This window comes from Primulina huaijiensis, chromosome 6 (assembly GCF_012295235.1).
Source record: "Primulina huaijiensis isolate GDHJ02 chromosome 6, ASM1229523v2, whole genome shotgun sequence".
Lineage (NCBI taxonomy): Eukaryota > Viridiplantae > Streptophyta > Magnoliopsida > Lamiales > Gesneriaceae > Primulina > Primulina huaijiensis.
The window spans coordinates 17051321-17067532 of NC_133311.1; the positions used below are offsets into that span (position 1 = coordinate 17051321).

The 16212-nt window shown below is 34.5% G+C and overlaps 1 protein-coding gene across 1 annotated transcript; it reads right to left on the reverse strand.

Annotated features, from left to right (window-relative positions):
- Window positions 1-1147: 1147 nt before the first annotated feature.
- LOC140979791 (quinolinate phosphoribosyltransferase [decarboxylating] 1a) lies at window positions 1148-13302 on the reverse strand. The gene is made up of 10 exons (XM_073445360.1): window positions 13180-13302; window positions 12948-13090; window positions 12011-12144; window positions 11834-11897; window positions 11666-11748; window positions 9054-9137; window positions 8812-8964; window positions 8056-8232; window positions 1734-1801; window positions 1148-1541 (listed from the first exon to the last, which is right to left on the reverse strand). Exons 1-10 carry the CDS (start codon window positions 13233-13235, stop codon window positions 1445-1447), a joined length of 1059 nt encoding a protein of 352 aa, XP_073301461.1. The 5' UTR covers window positions 13236-13302; the 3' UTR covers window positions 1148-1444.
- Window positions 13303-16212: the final 2910 nt, after the last annotated feature.

The following is a 16212-nucleotide window of genomic DNA, read 5'->3' on the forward strand; positions in this document are numbered from 1 at the left end:
TCTGATGTAATATATAGATTTTTTTTTATTTTTTTTACTGTTTTAAAAAAAAAATTTATTTGACATATTTTTCAATCATTCTATATCAGATAAAAGAGGATGATATGTCATTGATTTTGAATTTGAATCCGATATTAGTGAATTATTGAAAACATTTGGAAATAAAAAAGAATTATATATGTAAGGCAGCTGTCTAGGTGGTTTTCTTTTTTACTTACATATGGTGGCTGGTGAGTAACCGTCCGCCTACCGTTTATCGCTTTTTAGAACACATGTCAATTGTATTTGGTCCATCATGCTTTAAATAGGAAAATAATAATAATAAAAATAATATTAGTGTTTTTTTTAATCACAATTTATACGAGGGGCACATTTAAAGTAGCCAAGTTACACTTTCAAATCAAGTTTAGTAAGTTATTTTTTTTATAGTCAAGCATGTATTGATGTGTGATATTTTTAGTTCTGTATGTTTCGTTGAATCTATTATAATAATGTAATTATGTTATTTTAATCGAATCTAATCATTTTCATCAAAATCATGTAAATAAATTACTTATATCTTTGTTAAAATTTATAATTACGTCGTCAAACACACACGTATATATCTCGACATGTCCTTACAAAAAATTAACAATAAAATTAGTATTTAATTACATGATTTGGGCAAGAATAACTAAAATTGATTAAAAAAAAAACATTATAGTCGACAAAATATACATGACTAACAAAATTGCGTACCAATATATACATGATTAAAATCTATTTTTTATATGAATAATTATTTTGAGTGCTTTCTTTGTCAATGGTGTTACGATATACCATTCAAATATTTAATTGAGTATGTTAGAATTGTACTACATGTTTATGAGCAAATACAACTTAGATCGACCTTCAAAAATATATGATCTTGTAACTTTAAAATTTTGATTTGCATAAATATTACAAAAAGTATCTTATCCTAATTTATTGACGTGACAACATTTGGATTTGAAGAATTATTTGAAAAAAAGATTTGAAATGACTTTATGTTACGATTAATTTGAATGATTTAAAAATAATTAATTTGAGATTTGAAATAAATTGTTAAATATATTTACCCGAACAAACTAATAAATTTGTTTTGAAATCATTACCTTCAAACCCGTCCATCCAACCCAAAAGAAATTATTATTTGCCTAAGTTTAAGAGCCTCGGGAAATCTACCGAGATGTATAAGAACTTGAAAGATAGGTAAAATTTTCAGAGCAGAAATTAGCCTGTGAACCAGAACATTTTCTACTACTCCTAAGTCATGACAATCAAAGTTTCCGAGGTTGAAGAACGGAAGGGACGACAGAAGTAACATGCCATTTACGAGAAAATTTATTCAAATTCAGCTCAATGTGGGTGTTGGTGTTCCGGTTCCCTTCAAATCGGGACCAATGCTTCCCTGTCGACGCGATTATCATGCTCGCTTTGTACGCTTTCCGACTTCAAGCGCAAGCTTCGTATCAATTTTCAAGGAAATATCGAGTGCTTTCACAGAATGGGTCAATGCACCACTGCAAAATAGAAAGATTACAATAACTTGTTGACCATGAAAAGTTTCATGGGATGCTTCCCGTTTTTGTGCTTTTTCATTTCTCACGGCGAGCCTAACTCAAGACGGAAGCCAGTTAACCAATCATCTCATCTGTACAAGGAAATATTCAATTCCGAACAAAATACAGAGAAATTATCGCAAAAATGAGTACCTAGAAATGTAGGTTACCCCGGATTGTCCAATCTTGTTAATGGTTTCAAGAGTGACATTTCCAGATGCCTGCAACAACAGAAGGCAGCATATTTCATTCAGATGCAATAAAAAAGATAATGCGACTGCGAATCCCAAAAGCAAATGCGGTCTTCCACAAAACAAGTATGCAATTGCATCTCTTTAAATACGAAAGAATATTGATTTGTGAATCAAAGACAGAATGGCAGGATAAAAACGATCCAAATAATCATTTCATTCAAGCCTATTTGTCAACAACATGCATACAAATTTTGCCAGCTTAAATCAAAACAAAAAAACTGGCACTATAAAGGTATTACATACCACGGGAAGATAAGTCCTTCGCTGCCATTCAATATAACCAAGATTTTAAGACGTTAACTTGGTCTTCTCCAGTTTGCAATATGAACATATAACTAAGAGAGATGACGATAATTGCCTTAATTAGGCGATGTGAGACATTGACAAATACGAACATTAACCAAGGAAGAGAGAGACCACAAAGACTTGATTAACAACAATAAAACATGATAAAATTAATTAATTTAAATATAAATGAGTATATAGTAGGGATATAACACAATGACGTGAAAGGATACATATAACCAACCCCACTTAGTGGGATAAAGCCTTAATTATAGTTGTTGAGCTGTTTACACTCTATATAATCTGAGTGGGGATTAAATCTAGTTGTCGCCTCAGAGATAATTTGAGTGGACTCCAAAAGAGATGGACTACGGGTAAACGTAGCAAGAAGTATAAAAAGTTATTGAAGCTGGCTTCATCGGAATCAAAACTTATAGTGGATTACATCCAAAATGTGAGGGGAAAAAAAGGATATGTCCAACGATTACATGAACTCCGTACCTCTATAAAATTCTTTCTCCTTTGATTTTCAGTTAAAAATTATTATATCTGATTCTTGTGTGCTTGTTTTTAAAAATTTCTCACAACTGACTCTTACCAGATTTAGTTGTATTTTCCGCACATGACTAATTGTTCAAGCAAAGGACTAGAATATCAAATTATTGTCAAGAACAGGCTTTGACAAGTAAATTGTTCTAAGATTTGAGAAAAAACAATTTGTAAAATACCCTCCTACACAGTAATATCCTTGTTGCTGAGATCATTATCATCGGATCGAGAAAATTAATCCAGTGTCAGAAAAAAGGTAAACAAAAGAAAAGAAAAGAGAATAAAAAGACCAAAAAAAAAAAACATCAATCTACAAACTGAAGTACCTCCTGGAAATTAGTTCTACCATTTATTTTTCCATAATGCAAGTACATCACCCCGACCAGTACAACAAATCTACACCCCGCTGACCAAAGATGCAAGTGAATAGCATTGGTAGTTTCTGGTTGTATCAAAAATGATTATAAAGTTTACATAAACAAAATCATATCCCAAATTGAATCCTCGATGGTACAAATGTCGGAGCTGCAGTTCTTTGATATTTTCTATATATCTCAAACGACTGATAAGTAGGTGTATAAGCATTTTTTCCGCTGAATTATTTACCAATTAACAAGTGGGGGATCTGAGCAATTGATTTATAACAAATGTAAAGACACAGCGCAGCAGACCACCTACAACACCAACCACTCAACAAAAGCAAACAAATATTTTATATATTATGAGATGTACCATCCATGCTTTCTCTCAGTTAGACGGCTTATAATAGAAATGTGATTTATCTCATGCTCAAAAAATATTCATTCCTGAAACATGCCCAAATCCTATCTGCAGCCATTCTCTAGAACACCATGCATTTATCCTGGCAATTCATCTGACAAGTAAATGGCCCTCAAATATGAGATTTTGATACAATGCCTAAAAATATGTCACACATTTTTTAGGCATGATATGATGTTGTTAGTTGACACGTGATTCACTGATATTCACCAGAAGAACTTGTCTTCTTCAGCCGTGTGTGCTCTGTGAGAGAATGAGTAAAAGTATAGAAGAAAACAGAGAAAATCTTATTCCACTTGTGTTGTCAAGAATACAGTAGTCTACCCTACAATTATTGAATGAGAAGACTTTTATACACCGAAAGAAATGTATCATAACTGCTTTCTATTTGTTAGATGAAATCTCAGCCACTGATTTAACAATTCTCCACCTTGGCCAGATTTTCATCTTCCTCCAGATGCAGTGACCATGTGCAATATCTGAACTTTGAACCAGGTAAGGGTTTAGTTAACATGTCCGCTGAATTCTTACTCGTAGAAATCTTCTCCAGCTTCACCATCCCTTTTTAGATTACCTCTCTTACAAAATAGAGCTTGACGTCGATGTGCTTAGTCCTTTCATGATAAACTTGATTCTTGGCTAGGTGAATCCCCCTTTGACTGTCACAATACACCTTAGCTACTACTGTCTCTTGTGGCCATAATTCTGCAACCATCCCGCTTATCCACAAAGCTTCCTTGATTGCCTCTGTAACAGCTATAAACTCAGCCTCTGTAGTAGATAATGTCACTACTTGCTGTAAGTTACACTTCCAACTCACCACATTTCCATGATATTTAAACACATAACCCGTCAACGATCTCCTTGAGTCCAAACATCCAAAAATAATCAGCATCTACATATCCTTCAATAACCTCTCAATGTAAGTCCTTTGTGAAATAAATAGTTTATCTGTATTTCTATTTCTCTTGATTTCCATACCAAGGATCTTACTAGCTGGTCCCATCTCTTTCATTTCAAATCCATTCTTAAGTAGTTGTTTCGTCACCTCTACCTCAGTTTGACACTTAGATGCAACTAATATATCATCTACATAAAGTAATAAATAAATGTCAATTCCATTTTTATTCCTCTTGAAATAAACGCAATTGTCAAATTCACATCTGACAAAACCAACTTTGATCATATAAGTGTCAAACCTTTTGTACCGTTGGCGTGGAGATTGCTTAAGTCCATACAAGGACCTCTTTAAACGACACACTTTCTCTTCTTCCCCTGCTTTTGCAAAGCTTTCGGGTTGTGTCATAAAAATGTTTTCTTCTAAATCACCGTGCAAGAAGGCTGTTCTTACGTCAAGCTGTTCCAGCTCCAAGTTCTCATTTGCTACTAGGGACAATATCATCTTGATTGAGTTGTGTTTAACCACACAGGAAAACACTTCATTGTAATCCACTCCTTCACGTTGTAGATATCCCTTAGCCACTAGCCTTGCCTTGAATCTTGTCTTCTCAACTTCTGGAATAGCTTCTTTGATCTTAAACACCCACTTGCAACCTATCACCTTCAGTCCCAGAGGTCTTTCAACCAAAACCCATGTTTGGTTTTTCTCTAAGGACCTCATTTCATCTTTCATTGCATATAACCATTTTTCAGAGTTGCTTCTGCTCATGGCCTCTTTGAAAGACATTGGCTCTTCTTCCCTTTCAGATGCCGCCATAAGAGCAAATGCAATCATGTCAACATATCCAAACCTCTTTTGTGATGTAATATTTCTTCTGGTTCTGTCTCTTGCAAGCAAATAATCATTTTCGACTTGTTGATCTGTTTGAGACTTTCCTTGTTGCTTATTATCATCATCGTGGGACAATCCTGATGGCTCCACCTCAAAATGAATTTCCTCATTTTTTCCAGAGTCTCCTCCATTCATCTTGGGGTTAGGTGAATGATACATCTCATTTTCCCTGAACACGACATCTCTACTAATGATTATTTTGGACTGACCCTTCTCATTACACCATAACCTGAAGCCTTTAACTTCCTCTTGGTAACCGAGGAACATACATCTTATAGATCTTGGCTCCAACTTTCCCTGGTTCACATGCACATAGGCAACACAACCAAAGATTCTGAGATATTTGAGATTTGGAGCATGGCCTGACCACATTTCCATAGGAGTTTTAAACTCTATCGTAGTAGATGGGCTCCTATTGATCAAGTGAACAGTTGTAGATACAGCTTCTGCCCAAAAGCTTAATGGCAGGGATGCATTTGACAACATACATCTCACTTTTTCCATAATGGTTCGGTTCATCCTTTCTGCCAAACCATTTTGTTGTGGGGTTCCTCTTACAGTGAGATGCCTTTGGATTCCATTTAATTTGCAGAATTGCTTAAATTCTTCTGAACAAAACTCCAGGCCATTATCAGTCCGAAGTGTCTTAACTTTCTTTCCAGTTTGGGTTTCAACTAAAACCTTCCAATCTTTGAAATGCACAAATGTATCACTTTTGTGCTTTAGTATATAAACCCAAACTCTTCTTGAGTAATCGTCAATGAGTGATAGAAAATATCTAGCACCACTTTGTGAGGGCACCTTTGCAGCTCCCCACAAATCACTATGAACATATTCAAGTATACTCTTGGTTCTGTGAATTCCAGTGGCGAAGCTGAGTCTCTTTGCTTTGCCATATATGCAGTGTTCACAAAACTCAAATTCTGATATTTGATCACCTTCGAGAACACCCTGTTTACTCAATTCCTTGAGGCCTACTTCACTGATATGACCAAGTCTCATGTGCCAAATCTGACCCTTAGTGAGGTTGGCTTCTGTTGCAACACTTGCTTCTTCAGTGACCACTTTGGCTTGCAGCAAGTATAGCCCATTCTCGAGTCTTCCTTTCATTATTATCAATGAACCTTTCAAGACTTTAAGGGCTCCACCTTCAATTTTACAGCAAAGGCCATGCGAATCCAACATTCCCAAAGACACTAGGTTCCTTTTCAGTTCTGGTACATGTCTCACATCTGTTAGAACCCTATCTGTCCCATCTGTGAACTTGAGTTTTATGGATCCGATGCCAGTTACTTTACAAGACTCATTGTTGCCGAGCAGTACCTGTCCTCCATCACAAGATTTATACGTAGTGAACCAATTCTTGTGAGGACACATGTGAAAGGAACAACCTGAATCCAGTACCCATTCTTGATTAATCCTTTCAGCTGAGACACAGAGAACTTCAGCACTTTCGTACCCCTCAGAGGCTACTTCAGCATCTCCACGATCACATTTCTTGTCCAGATTATATTGCTTTCGATCTGGGCAATCCTTTTTAAGATGACCCTCTCTCTTGCACACGAAGCACTTCCTATCCTTAGATTTCGATCTTGAAGTGTTCTTGAATCTAGAATCCCTCTTCTTAGTTCTTCCTCTAACATTGAGTCCCTCACTTCTTGACTCGTCTACTTCCTCGGATCTTTTCTTTAATTCCTTGGAGAAAAAGGCAGCCTATACTTCTTCAAGCGTAATCGAATCCCTTCCATACATCAATGTGTCTGATATATTATAAAACTCACTGGACAGTGATCAGAGGAGGAAGAGTGCCTGATCTTCATCTTCAATTTTGATTTCAATATTTTCAAGATCCAAGATGATCTTATTGAAATCATCCAGATGATCTTCCAAAAATCTTCCTCCCGTCATCTTGAATGTATACAATTTCTGCTTTAGATACAACCTGTTGGCCAATGACTTTGTCATGTACAAGTGCTCAAGCTTCTGCCAAATTTCGGCTGCCGTCTTCTGCTTAGAGACTTCTCGTAGCACTTTGTCTCCTAAAGAAAGAATCAGAGCGCTATGGGCTTTCTCAAGAATACTTTTCTTGTTTTCAGCCGATAGCGTAGATGAGAATTTATTTTCTCCTTCTAGCGCTTCCTCGAGACCTTGTTGAACCAGTAGGGCTCGCATCTTGAGTCGCCATAGACCGAAGTCATTCTTTCCCGTTAATTTCTCAATGTCGTACTTCGCAAACCCCATTCCAAATGAAGGACACGCCGTGACTAACCTGGCGCTCTGATACCAATTGTTGTTAGTTGACGCGTGATTCACTGATATTCACCAGAAGAACTTGTCTTCTTCAGCCGTGTGTGCTCTGTGAGAGAATGAGTAAAAGTATAGAAGAAAACAAAGAAAATCTTATTCCACTTGTGTTGTCAAGAATACAGTAGTCTACCCTACAATTATTGAATGAGAAGACTTTTATACACCGAAAGAAATGTATCATAACTGCTTCCTATTTGTTAGATGAAATCTCAGCCACTGATTTAACATATGAAAACATGCTCCTACACATACAAGCATGCCAGTCTTAATCACCCAACCAACTGTCACATATTTAAAACATAAATACACCAAGTGGGAACCTATCTAACTTTGTAGCATTTATGAGAACCAGGATAACAAATAGAACGAAACATTTGTTAATTTATCTAGTATGAGACCTTAAATCATATGTTTAACAAATGATTATTGATGCAGTCTGTTGTATGTCTGTGCAACTGAAAGATTGCTGAATGAAAAGTGAAAACCAATAAAGATACGGAAAACTCACCTCAGTCTCAAATCTTCCATCAATCAATTCCACGGCTTCTTTCAGCATGGAAACGTCAATATCCCCATTAGACAAAGGGACAACCATATTGTCAAGCATTATCCTGGTCAAGGATGTCTTTGTTGTGGATGCATAATGTAGCACTTGATTTACTTCCTCTAGTGTCCTGGTCTCAACCTGTTAGCAGAAGAGAAGACCTAGGTCATCAAAATTTGACATGAATACTTTAGGAAAATGTGCAAAACGTTTGTCATATAAAAGACCACATATGACAACCATGTGAAAAGCGACAGAGTAAACAAAGTGGTTGACAGGGGTTGACCACGCCCCTTTCTTTCATTGAATAACCTAAAATTACTACGGTATATTCATCAATTCAACATAGGTTGATTGTGCCACTCATACCCCAGCTCATAAACCAAAACCACCAGCAACACTGATAAGTATGAAGGGAAGCAATAAGCCAATCCAATGTTGCATAGAGATGCCCCTCAGATCTGATCATGGATATAATGCCAAAGGAAAGGAAAAAATATATTTTATGATCAGAAATACAGAAAGAAGATTTCTTCTTGGCGGAAGAGAGGAATTCCAATCATGAAGATTTGAAGTTGAGTTGCCCATATAGCCAACTTAACAAGTCAAACTATTCCTCCGGAACATTCATCAAATACTCATGTTTCAGAAACAAGATTTTTCACTGTAATAACATACAAGAGTTCTAATCCATAGTCACTAAAAAAACCATTTAGCTACCTCGACACCCATTTGAAGATTATTTCTCTCTAAATAGAGGTCCACAGATTTCAATGCGTTTGTGATACCTCCAGCAATAGATATATGATTGTCTTTTATCATGACCATATCAAACAAACCCATTCGATGGTTCTGACCTCCACCTATCAATACCTTCAAGATAATAAAGCAAAAGATCAGAAATAAGAAAGTGGCAGGACAGTGATATTAAAATTAGAGGGAGAATGGAAAGCAATTTGTACCGCCCACTTATCCACCAAACGTAAACCTGGAGCAGTTTTCCTCGTTTCTAAAACACATGCAGGGTGAGCAGCATCTGACATGGCCTGCAAGAAATTTAAATCTAACAAGTTTCAGGTCAGGAAAATCACGGTCATATGATAAAAATATAATTTTATGTACATCTTTTAGGAATTTGTTTTATTTTTGTTAAAATCCTCAAGCATCTTTATTTGTTCTGTTGTTATGGCAAGATTTACCTTTCAATCATTTCGATATTCAGTTTCAAAATCATAATTGTTTTACTTTTTTATTAGAAAAATGCTTGTATAGTTAAGGAATTTAATAAAGTTTATTCTACTTTTGAGAGGTTGTGAGATCCGTCTTTCTATATATTTCGTCTTCCAATAATAAATTTTTTTTGAAAATTCAAACACAATTTTATGATATTAGAGCCAATCACTCGATCTGCCACCTTTTCATCATTGAAGAGTAAACCCTACACCCACATCTGAGCAGTTGCGAGTCACATTCATCTATATATTTCTTGTATTTGCACAATAAAATATTAAAATTTAAACAATACAATGTTGTGGTATCAGAGCCAACATCTTCTATATTTTCATCATTGAAGACTAACGACAATGAGCACAGAGGAGACCAATTTAAACATTTCATCACCAGCTCTACCAACCCTTTTGGGATAGAGCATTCCCAAAGATCACAATGAAGCAAAAATTTTCTCTAGCAATCTTAATCAGTTCTTTTGATGATTTGTGGCTGTGAAAGATGGGAAACATCATGAGTGAGACTCACAAACCCACATTTGAGATCCTACATATGTTGTGTGAGAACTCAACAATTCAAATGTCATGGCTTATGTGAGAAAGTCAACAGAACCCCGCCAGCCACACATGCCTATTCCTGCTCATCACCAGATCTATTTGGGATATTGTAATGGAGAAGAGCTATTATATTGACCTTGAAATGCCTCACGAGTTTCAAGTTAAGAAGAATTCAAGTAGACAAGATAAGAAAGCCTTTGGTATAGCATAATACAACAACATCCTGCCAACCCAATTGCAAGAGTTCCATAGAAACTAAAAATGGTTTTCTAAGCAATTAGTACAAGGCATGTAGGAATGTCGAGAATAAATGTGAAATTTAGAACACTTCAAGTATTGTTGATATGATATGTAACGCCCCAGATTCAACGACTGTCCTCACTGTATCGAGACTAGTCTTTCCAACGTGCTCATATCCTCACTCACACGCACCTTAGGAAACTTGTCAAGGGGTCACCCATCCCATAATTGCTCAAAGTCAAGCACGCTTAACTTTGAAATTCTTATGTAATGAGCTCCCAAAAAGAAGATGCATCTTCTTGATATGAGTGGTACATATCAAATCTTTTAAGCCCTCCTCAATTGCACAGTGTCATACCTGAACAGTTTTGAAATCTCTCTCCTTCTGGTGTAATATTAGTTCATTCATATTTTCTTCGCTTAGAAGGCTGCCAGGAGCCGCTCATCGTCCATGCAACCTCATGACACCGGCAATCAACCCCGCCCTCTTCGGCCTCGGGCCTCACGTGATATTTACCGGGAATCAACAAATAGTTGGATGAAGTATGCGCTATACCAACACCATGGATTACTGAGACATTTGCATTAAGTGTGACATGAGGCTAATCAACATCATATGATACTTAGAAAGGACCAACCGACCATAGCTGCAGTTAAATAACCCACTGAGACCACAATCTTGATAGCAAATATTCAAGAGATAGATCCAAGGGTGATCCAAAGAACATCCAATCAGGAGGACACCACTAGTGCACCTACTAAAATTAGCCTAGCCATACCCGTGTTTTTTGCCACAAATTGCAAACTTTATGGAAGACCTTAGAATGGAAACCCGGATGATCAAATTACAAAGTTAAAATTCAGTTGTGAACAAATATCAAAGTACCACTAAGTAATAATGGCGTGTCAAAGAGGAAAAATCTTCTTCTTCTTGTAGTTAAAATGGAAACCAAATGATCAAATTGCAAACTTTATGGAAGACCTTAGAATGGAAACCCCAATTATCAAATTACAAAGTTAAAATTCAGTTGCAAACAAATATCAGAGTACCACTAAGTAATAATGGTGAGTCAAAGAGGAAAAATCTTCTTCCTCTTGTAGTTGCTGGAGCCCTAACATGAACACGAATGTACTAAATCATTGAGAGGTAAAGCAATACCAGCAGGTTCTCACTTGATTAACACCATGACCGCTATGCTCATTCAGCCTGTCTCTAATTTATCTCTAAAGACTTGTGGTCGCTGTACCTTTGTGCATGTTCATGACCTACAGTGATCATAGCCCAAGATGCGCATTCATGGGGCTATTCTATACTCAATAATTTACTATATCTCCACTCTCTGGAGTTTTTTTTTGTATCAACTGACTGTGTCATTATATGAGTTACTTCCATAGCCACCTTCTAACAGGAAATTCATTGGAGAAGAAAAGCTTATTCAGGACACATTATTTAATTGTTGATTATCTGTAACAGCATAAATTTTGAAATAACTTTAGCATAAATTTTGAAATAACTTTATAAATAGAAAGAGCAAATGTCAGCAACGAACCTTAGTCAGAGTCGCAACTCCACTCATTCTCTGCATAAAGTTGAGAACAACCCTTTCAGCTACAACAATACTATGAGCTCTTCCTGCATAGTTTTGGAAATCTGTCATCAGAGAATATCGAATTTCCCCCACAAGAATTTCATCATACTGGAAATTATTTTACTTTACCTTGTACTTTGCCAAATTGCAGACCTTTATGTACACTATCACCATCTTTTCTGTGCCACTCAACCTGACGAATGCAAATCAGCTATTAAAATCACAATTCTTTCTTCAGAAGAGAGAGACAGATACTTTAAAGAAATAATATCTACATAAATTATAGAGATTCAAGTTTTTAGATACCTTAAGTGTAGGATCAACCTCATTGAATACCATTTCAGCCAGTGCAATGCCGGCAACTATCCCATCTTCCTTGGCCAAGAAATGGGCTTCCACTTCCGCTTCAATTGAAATGGTTGCCTTACAGGTAACATCCCCTGTGTTTGGAAAAAACATCTCTAATTTGATAGTTTACAATATTAGATATCTGCTTTTTGCTAATTGTTGTTCCAATTAAAGTTATCGGTGAAAAAAAAATCATAGCTACTCAAGAACTTGGACAATCACATTCTCAAGTCAGTTGTTCGACTGAATTTTTCAGCATTCTTCTGGGCAATGCAAATGAGAGAGATAGATAATTCCTATCAAGCTCTCCATTCATTGATATTATGTACTCCATGCAAGACATAGTAAATATCTCGTGAGTGAGTTTACATGGTGCAATGCCCTTCCACTTCCAGTCATTTCTTGAGTGCTAATTTCATTGAATCCTGTAACTATACTCATCAAACTTTAAACTTTACCGATGCAACTCAATTCTTAATTCTCTATCCCAAAAACATGTTCTTGAAGTTTCAGTCAGTCACGGTGAACATTTATTTCCCCCAAAATGCATGCATATGTTCTTTCCTGATTGATTCACATGTTTTACAATAACAAAATCTAGAGCACTGTTGCCAATGCTTGGCTCATAATTCTTGCACAGTACATGCAATCGATAAACAAACCTTCAATAAATCTTCTTGCAACAACATCAAGAAATATACTCCTATACCACCTCTTCATCACAACATTCTTGACCACAAATCCAAAGTTAAAAACCGTTCAACTGTTTTACACAGTACCATCTTTATTTCCAAAACTAAACATAAAATTCCATCAACAACTTCTCATCATTTAAAAATAAGCCCTTTCAAATCACAAGAATCGAATACCATAGATTGCAAACAGAAAACTTAACCTCGATCACCAGCGTCTTCAGAGAGAGCGAGCCGAATCACGGTCTTCAAATCATAAGTGGGGTGCGCCGGAGGCTCAACCACCGGGGACCCAACTCGAATTCCAACATTTTTTGAGGCAGTTGCTGACATGTTTACAATCAATCTGCAGATTATTTCACGGTATTAGAAACCCCAAAAAAAAAAAACTAAGCAATCGAAAGGCCCGGAAAATGAAGTGTGCAAGACTGGAACCTTTTCGTAAAGGGCTTGAAAATTGAGAACTGAGGTACGAGAAAGGCTCTGGACATCTGTTAGCTGATGCGATAGCGTGTTTCTGTCGGTTGAATGTTGGATAAATATAGTGAGAGAGGGGTCGATCTTAACATGGTATAGATCAAGTTTTATAGTAATGTGTTGTACTGTCATGTTCCAGATGTTCATTAAGGGTATGTTAGTTGTTCCACGTCGATTGGATAAATAATTTGAGAGTTGTATATATGGATTTGGACAATACTCTCCATTTGAGCTAGCTTTAGAGGTTGAGTTAGATCAAAATTCTAATATTATGAATAGGACTTCGATTTTTCTTATTAATATATTTTAAAAAAAATGCAGCTCGTTTGGTCAATGTACATTAAAAGATAGATACTATAAACTCTCACGTCATTTGAAAAAACGATGGTCATCTATTTCTGATTATAAGTTAATACAATCCTATTCCTAAATTCTTCTAAATTCAAATATGTATTCTTGTTATCTATACATTTTTAAAAAGGTCTAGCCTATTTATTGTCATTTATTTAAATAAAATGATTTACATACTATTTTATTAGTTTGGAGTTTACTCAATACACATTAAAAGATAATGACGTCATATTCTCACGTCATTTATAAAAGCAGAGAGTCATCTGTTTTTTATTATAAGTTGATACAATCTGATTGCCTAAATTCTTACAAATTCGAATATGCGTGCTTTAAAATCAAATTCCAACTTAATATTAAATTTGGACCGTCAACTATATCGTGTAACATTTAGCTAAGTGTTTTATAATTAAATATTTGTAATTCGTGGCACGTGTCTCAATGTCTTCGTGGATTAAATTATGTTTTAAAGAATAATATAATTTTGTATATAAATAATATTCGTGTGAAATTATAATGATGTTAGAGCAATTATTTTCATTCAAAGTTAAATGTTTGAGTTTTAATTAATATATATTAGATAATATGAGTGCTGAGTAACACTCACATGGTGCATCGGGTGCATTTTGCATGCATGACCAATTCTTTAGCATCCTAATAATATCTATATTTTTCAGTAAAAAATTTGTAAATTTGTTTCTTTCATTTTTTTTGTTCTTTATTTGCATTTTTTTAAGAAAAAAGGTAAGTTTTTTTTGGAGAGAAGAGAGAAAAGTCAGTGGGAGATTGATTCTGAATTATTTTATTCATAAATGAAAATCCATATTTATAGAGTACAATTACAATATAAAAATTTATAGATAGATAAGAATGAGATATTTATCTTAATAGAAAATTTGTCTTGATAATCAACTATATTTAAACTCATATAATAACACTCCTTCTTAGATGATTATTTCCGTTTGGCAAGATTATTGTTTGGGAATTTCATGAAGAATCAAGTGTTGAATCGTTAAAACCTCGACAGTAAAACCCAGTAGGAAAAAAATTGAATGAATGAAAAAAAATATACAACAATGGATACTTCTTCTTGGATATCTCCTGCGACGGATGCACCTCGTTAAAACCTTACTAGGAAAAACTCAATATGATAAAAAAAACTCAGTGAAGGAAAAAGAATACAACATCTGTTGGTTCTTGTTAACTGACTCATTAAAACTTTGTTATGAAAAATCTCTTGGGAAAAATTATAAATAAGCCGTAAAAAGTACAATCTTTTATCTACTCTTCATGTTGCAAGCATCATTTGAAATTTCGAAGTCGTTGTTTGATCTTGCATGTTACTTACTAAGAAATTGATATTGGTAATGTCATATGAAAAGATCGACCACATTATATTCAATTGATGTTTATATATGATACTTTAAGACCAAAGATCTTTTGACCATTTTAAATTATCAAACAACCATCAACGGATGTCACATATTCTTATTAAAATATTTTAGTACTCATTATACTATAACTGATTAATATGTATATTCTTTTTGAAAAATATTGAATCCGTAGTTCAAAGGAAAATTTCATATTTTTCAAATATTTCATCTACGTTTATATTTCATATACTTAACAGTTTTAGTGAAATATTTGGGAATATTTACTAATATGAATCAATCGCATATGTCTGAATAATCTTAATCCGCAAAATGACTGTCATTTTATTGAAATGATAATATTGGAGGTTGGATTTAATTACATTTGATACTTCAAATCCTTCATTGATTTTTGTGTGTATATATTTGTTTAGTCAACATATCCATAACAAGTGAAAAGATTTTCTCACAATCGACTTCAAGAACTTTTGAGATGTTTTGAGCTAAGGTTAGCCAATATTGTAATATGTCAACTGTCACGCATTTTGTTAACATTAGCTACAAACTGTTGTTTTATATGTTCATTATTTTTCATATTAACAAAAGATACATTGAGATGAAAATAGTAATCAATAACTATATTACTTTTATCTCATAACGTTTTGAAATAATAAATAATTTGTTGAATTTTCATTTCATTCACATATTCTTTATAAATAACATTATTCATATTTGATTTTTCAATCTCTTTTATTGTAATATCTAAAATTATTTTTTATGTAGTTTTTCTCTTTCAAGGTACAAAATCTTTTGAATTTATTGGTCAATCATATTGACGTATTTTATTTTTACTTTCAAGTAAAATAAGAGATGGTCCTACGTTACATCAATTTATTTCATAATTTTCATATACATGAAACACTTTAAGTTTTTATTATTATGTATGTTACAATCTCTTCAAGACGATCAGCCTCTTTAATTTTTACATCTTAGTTATTTTCTCATTTCTTTTGCAGGAATTATTAGTGTTGGAGTACTGTTTTCTCATAGTCAAAGCACAATGGAAGTTTAAAAATTACAGTTTTGATGTTCAACTCTATAAATTATTAAATGCAAATCACTGGAAAATTTGCCTACAGATTGAACTTAACTTATTCGAATGAATAACTTATTTGATAAGCCTACTCCGGAATCATCTGAGCTAATAAGCTTACAACGGAGAGCAGCTGATGTAATCTGCTTACAACTGAAATCTGCTAATCTGATGACATTT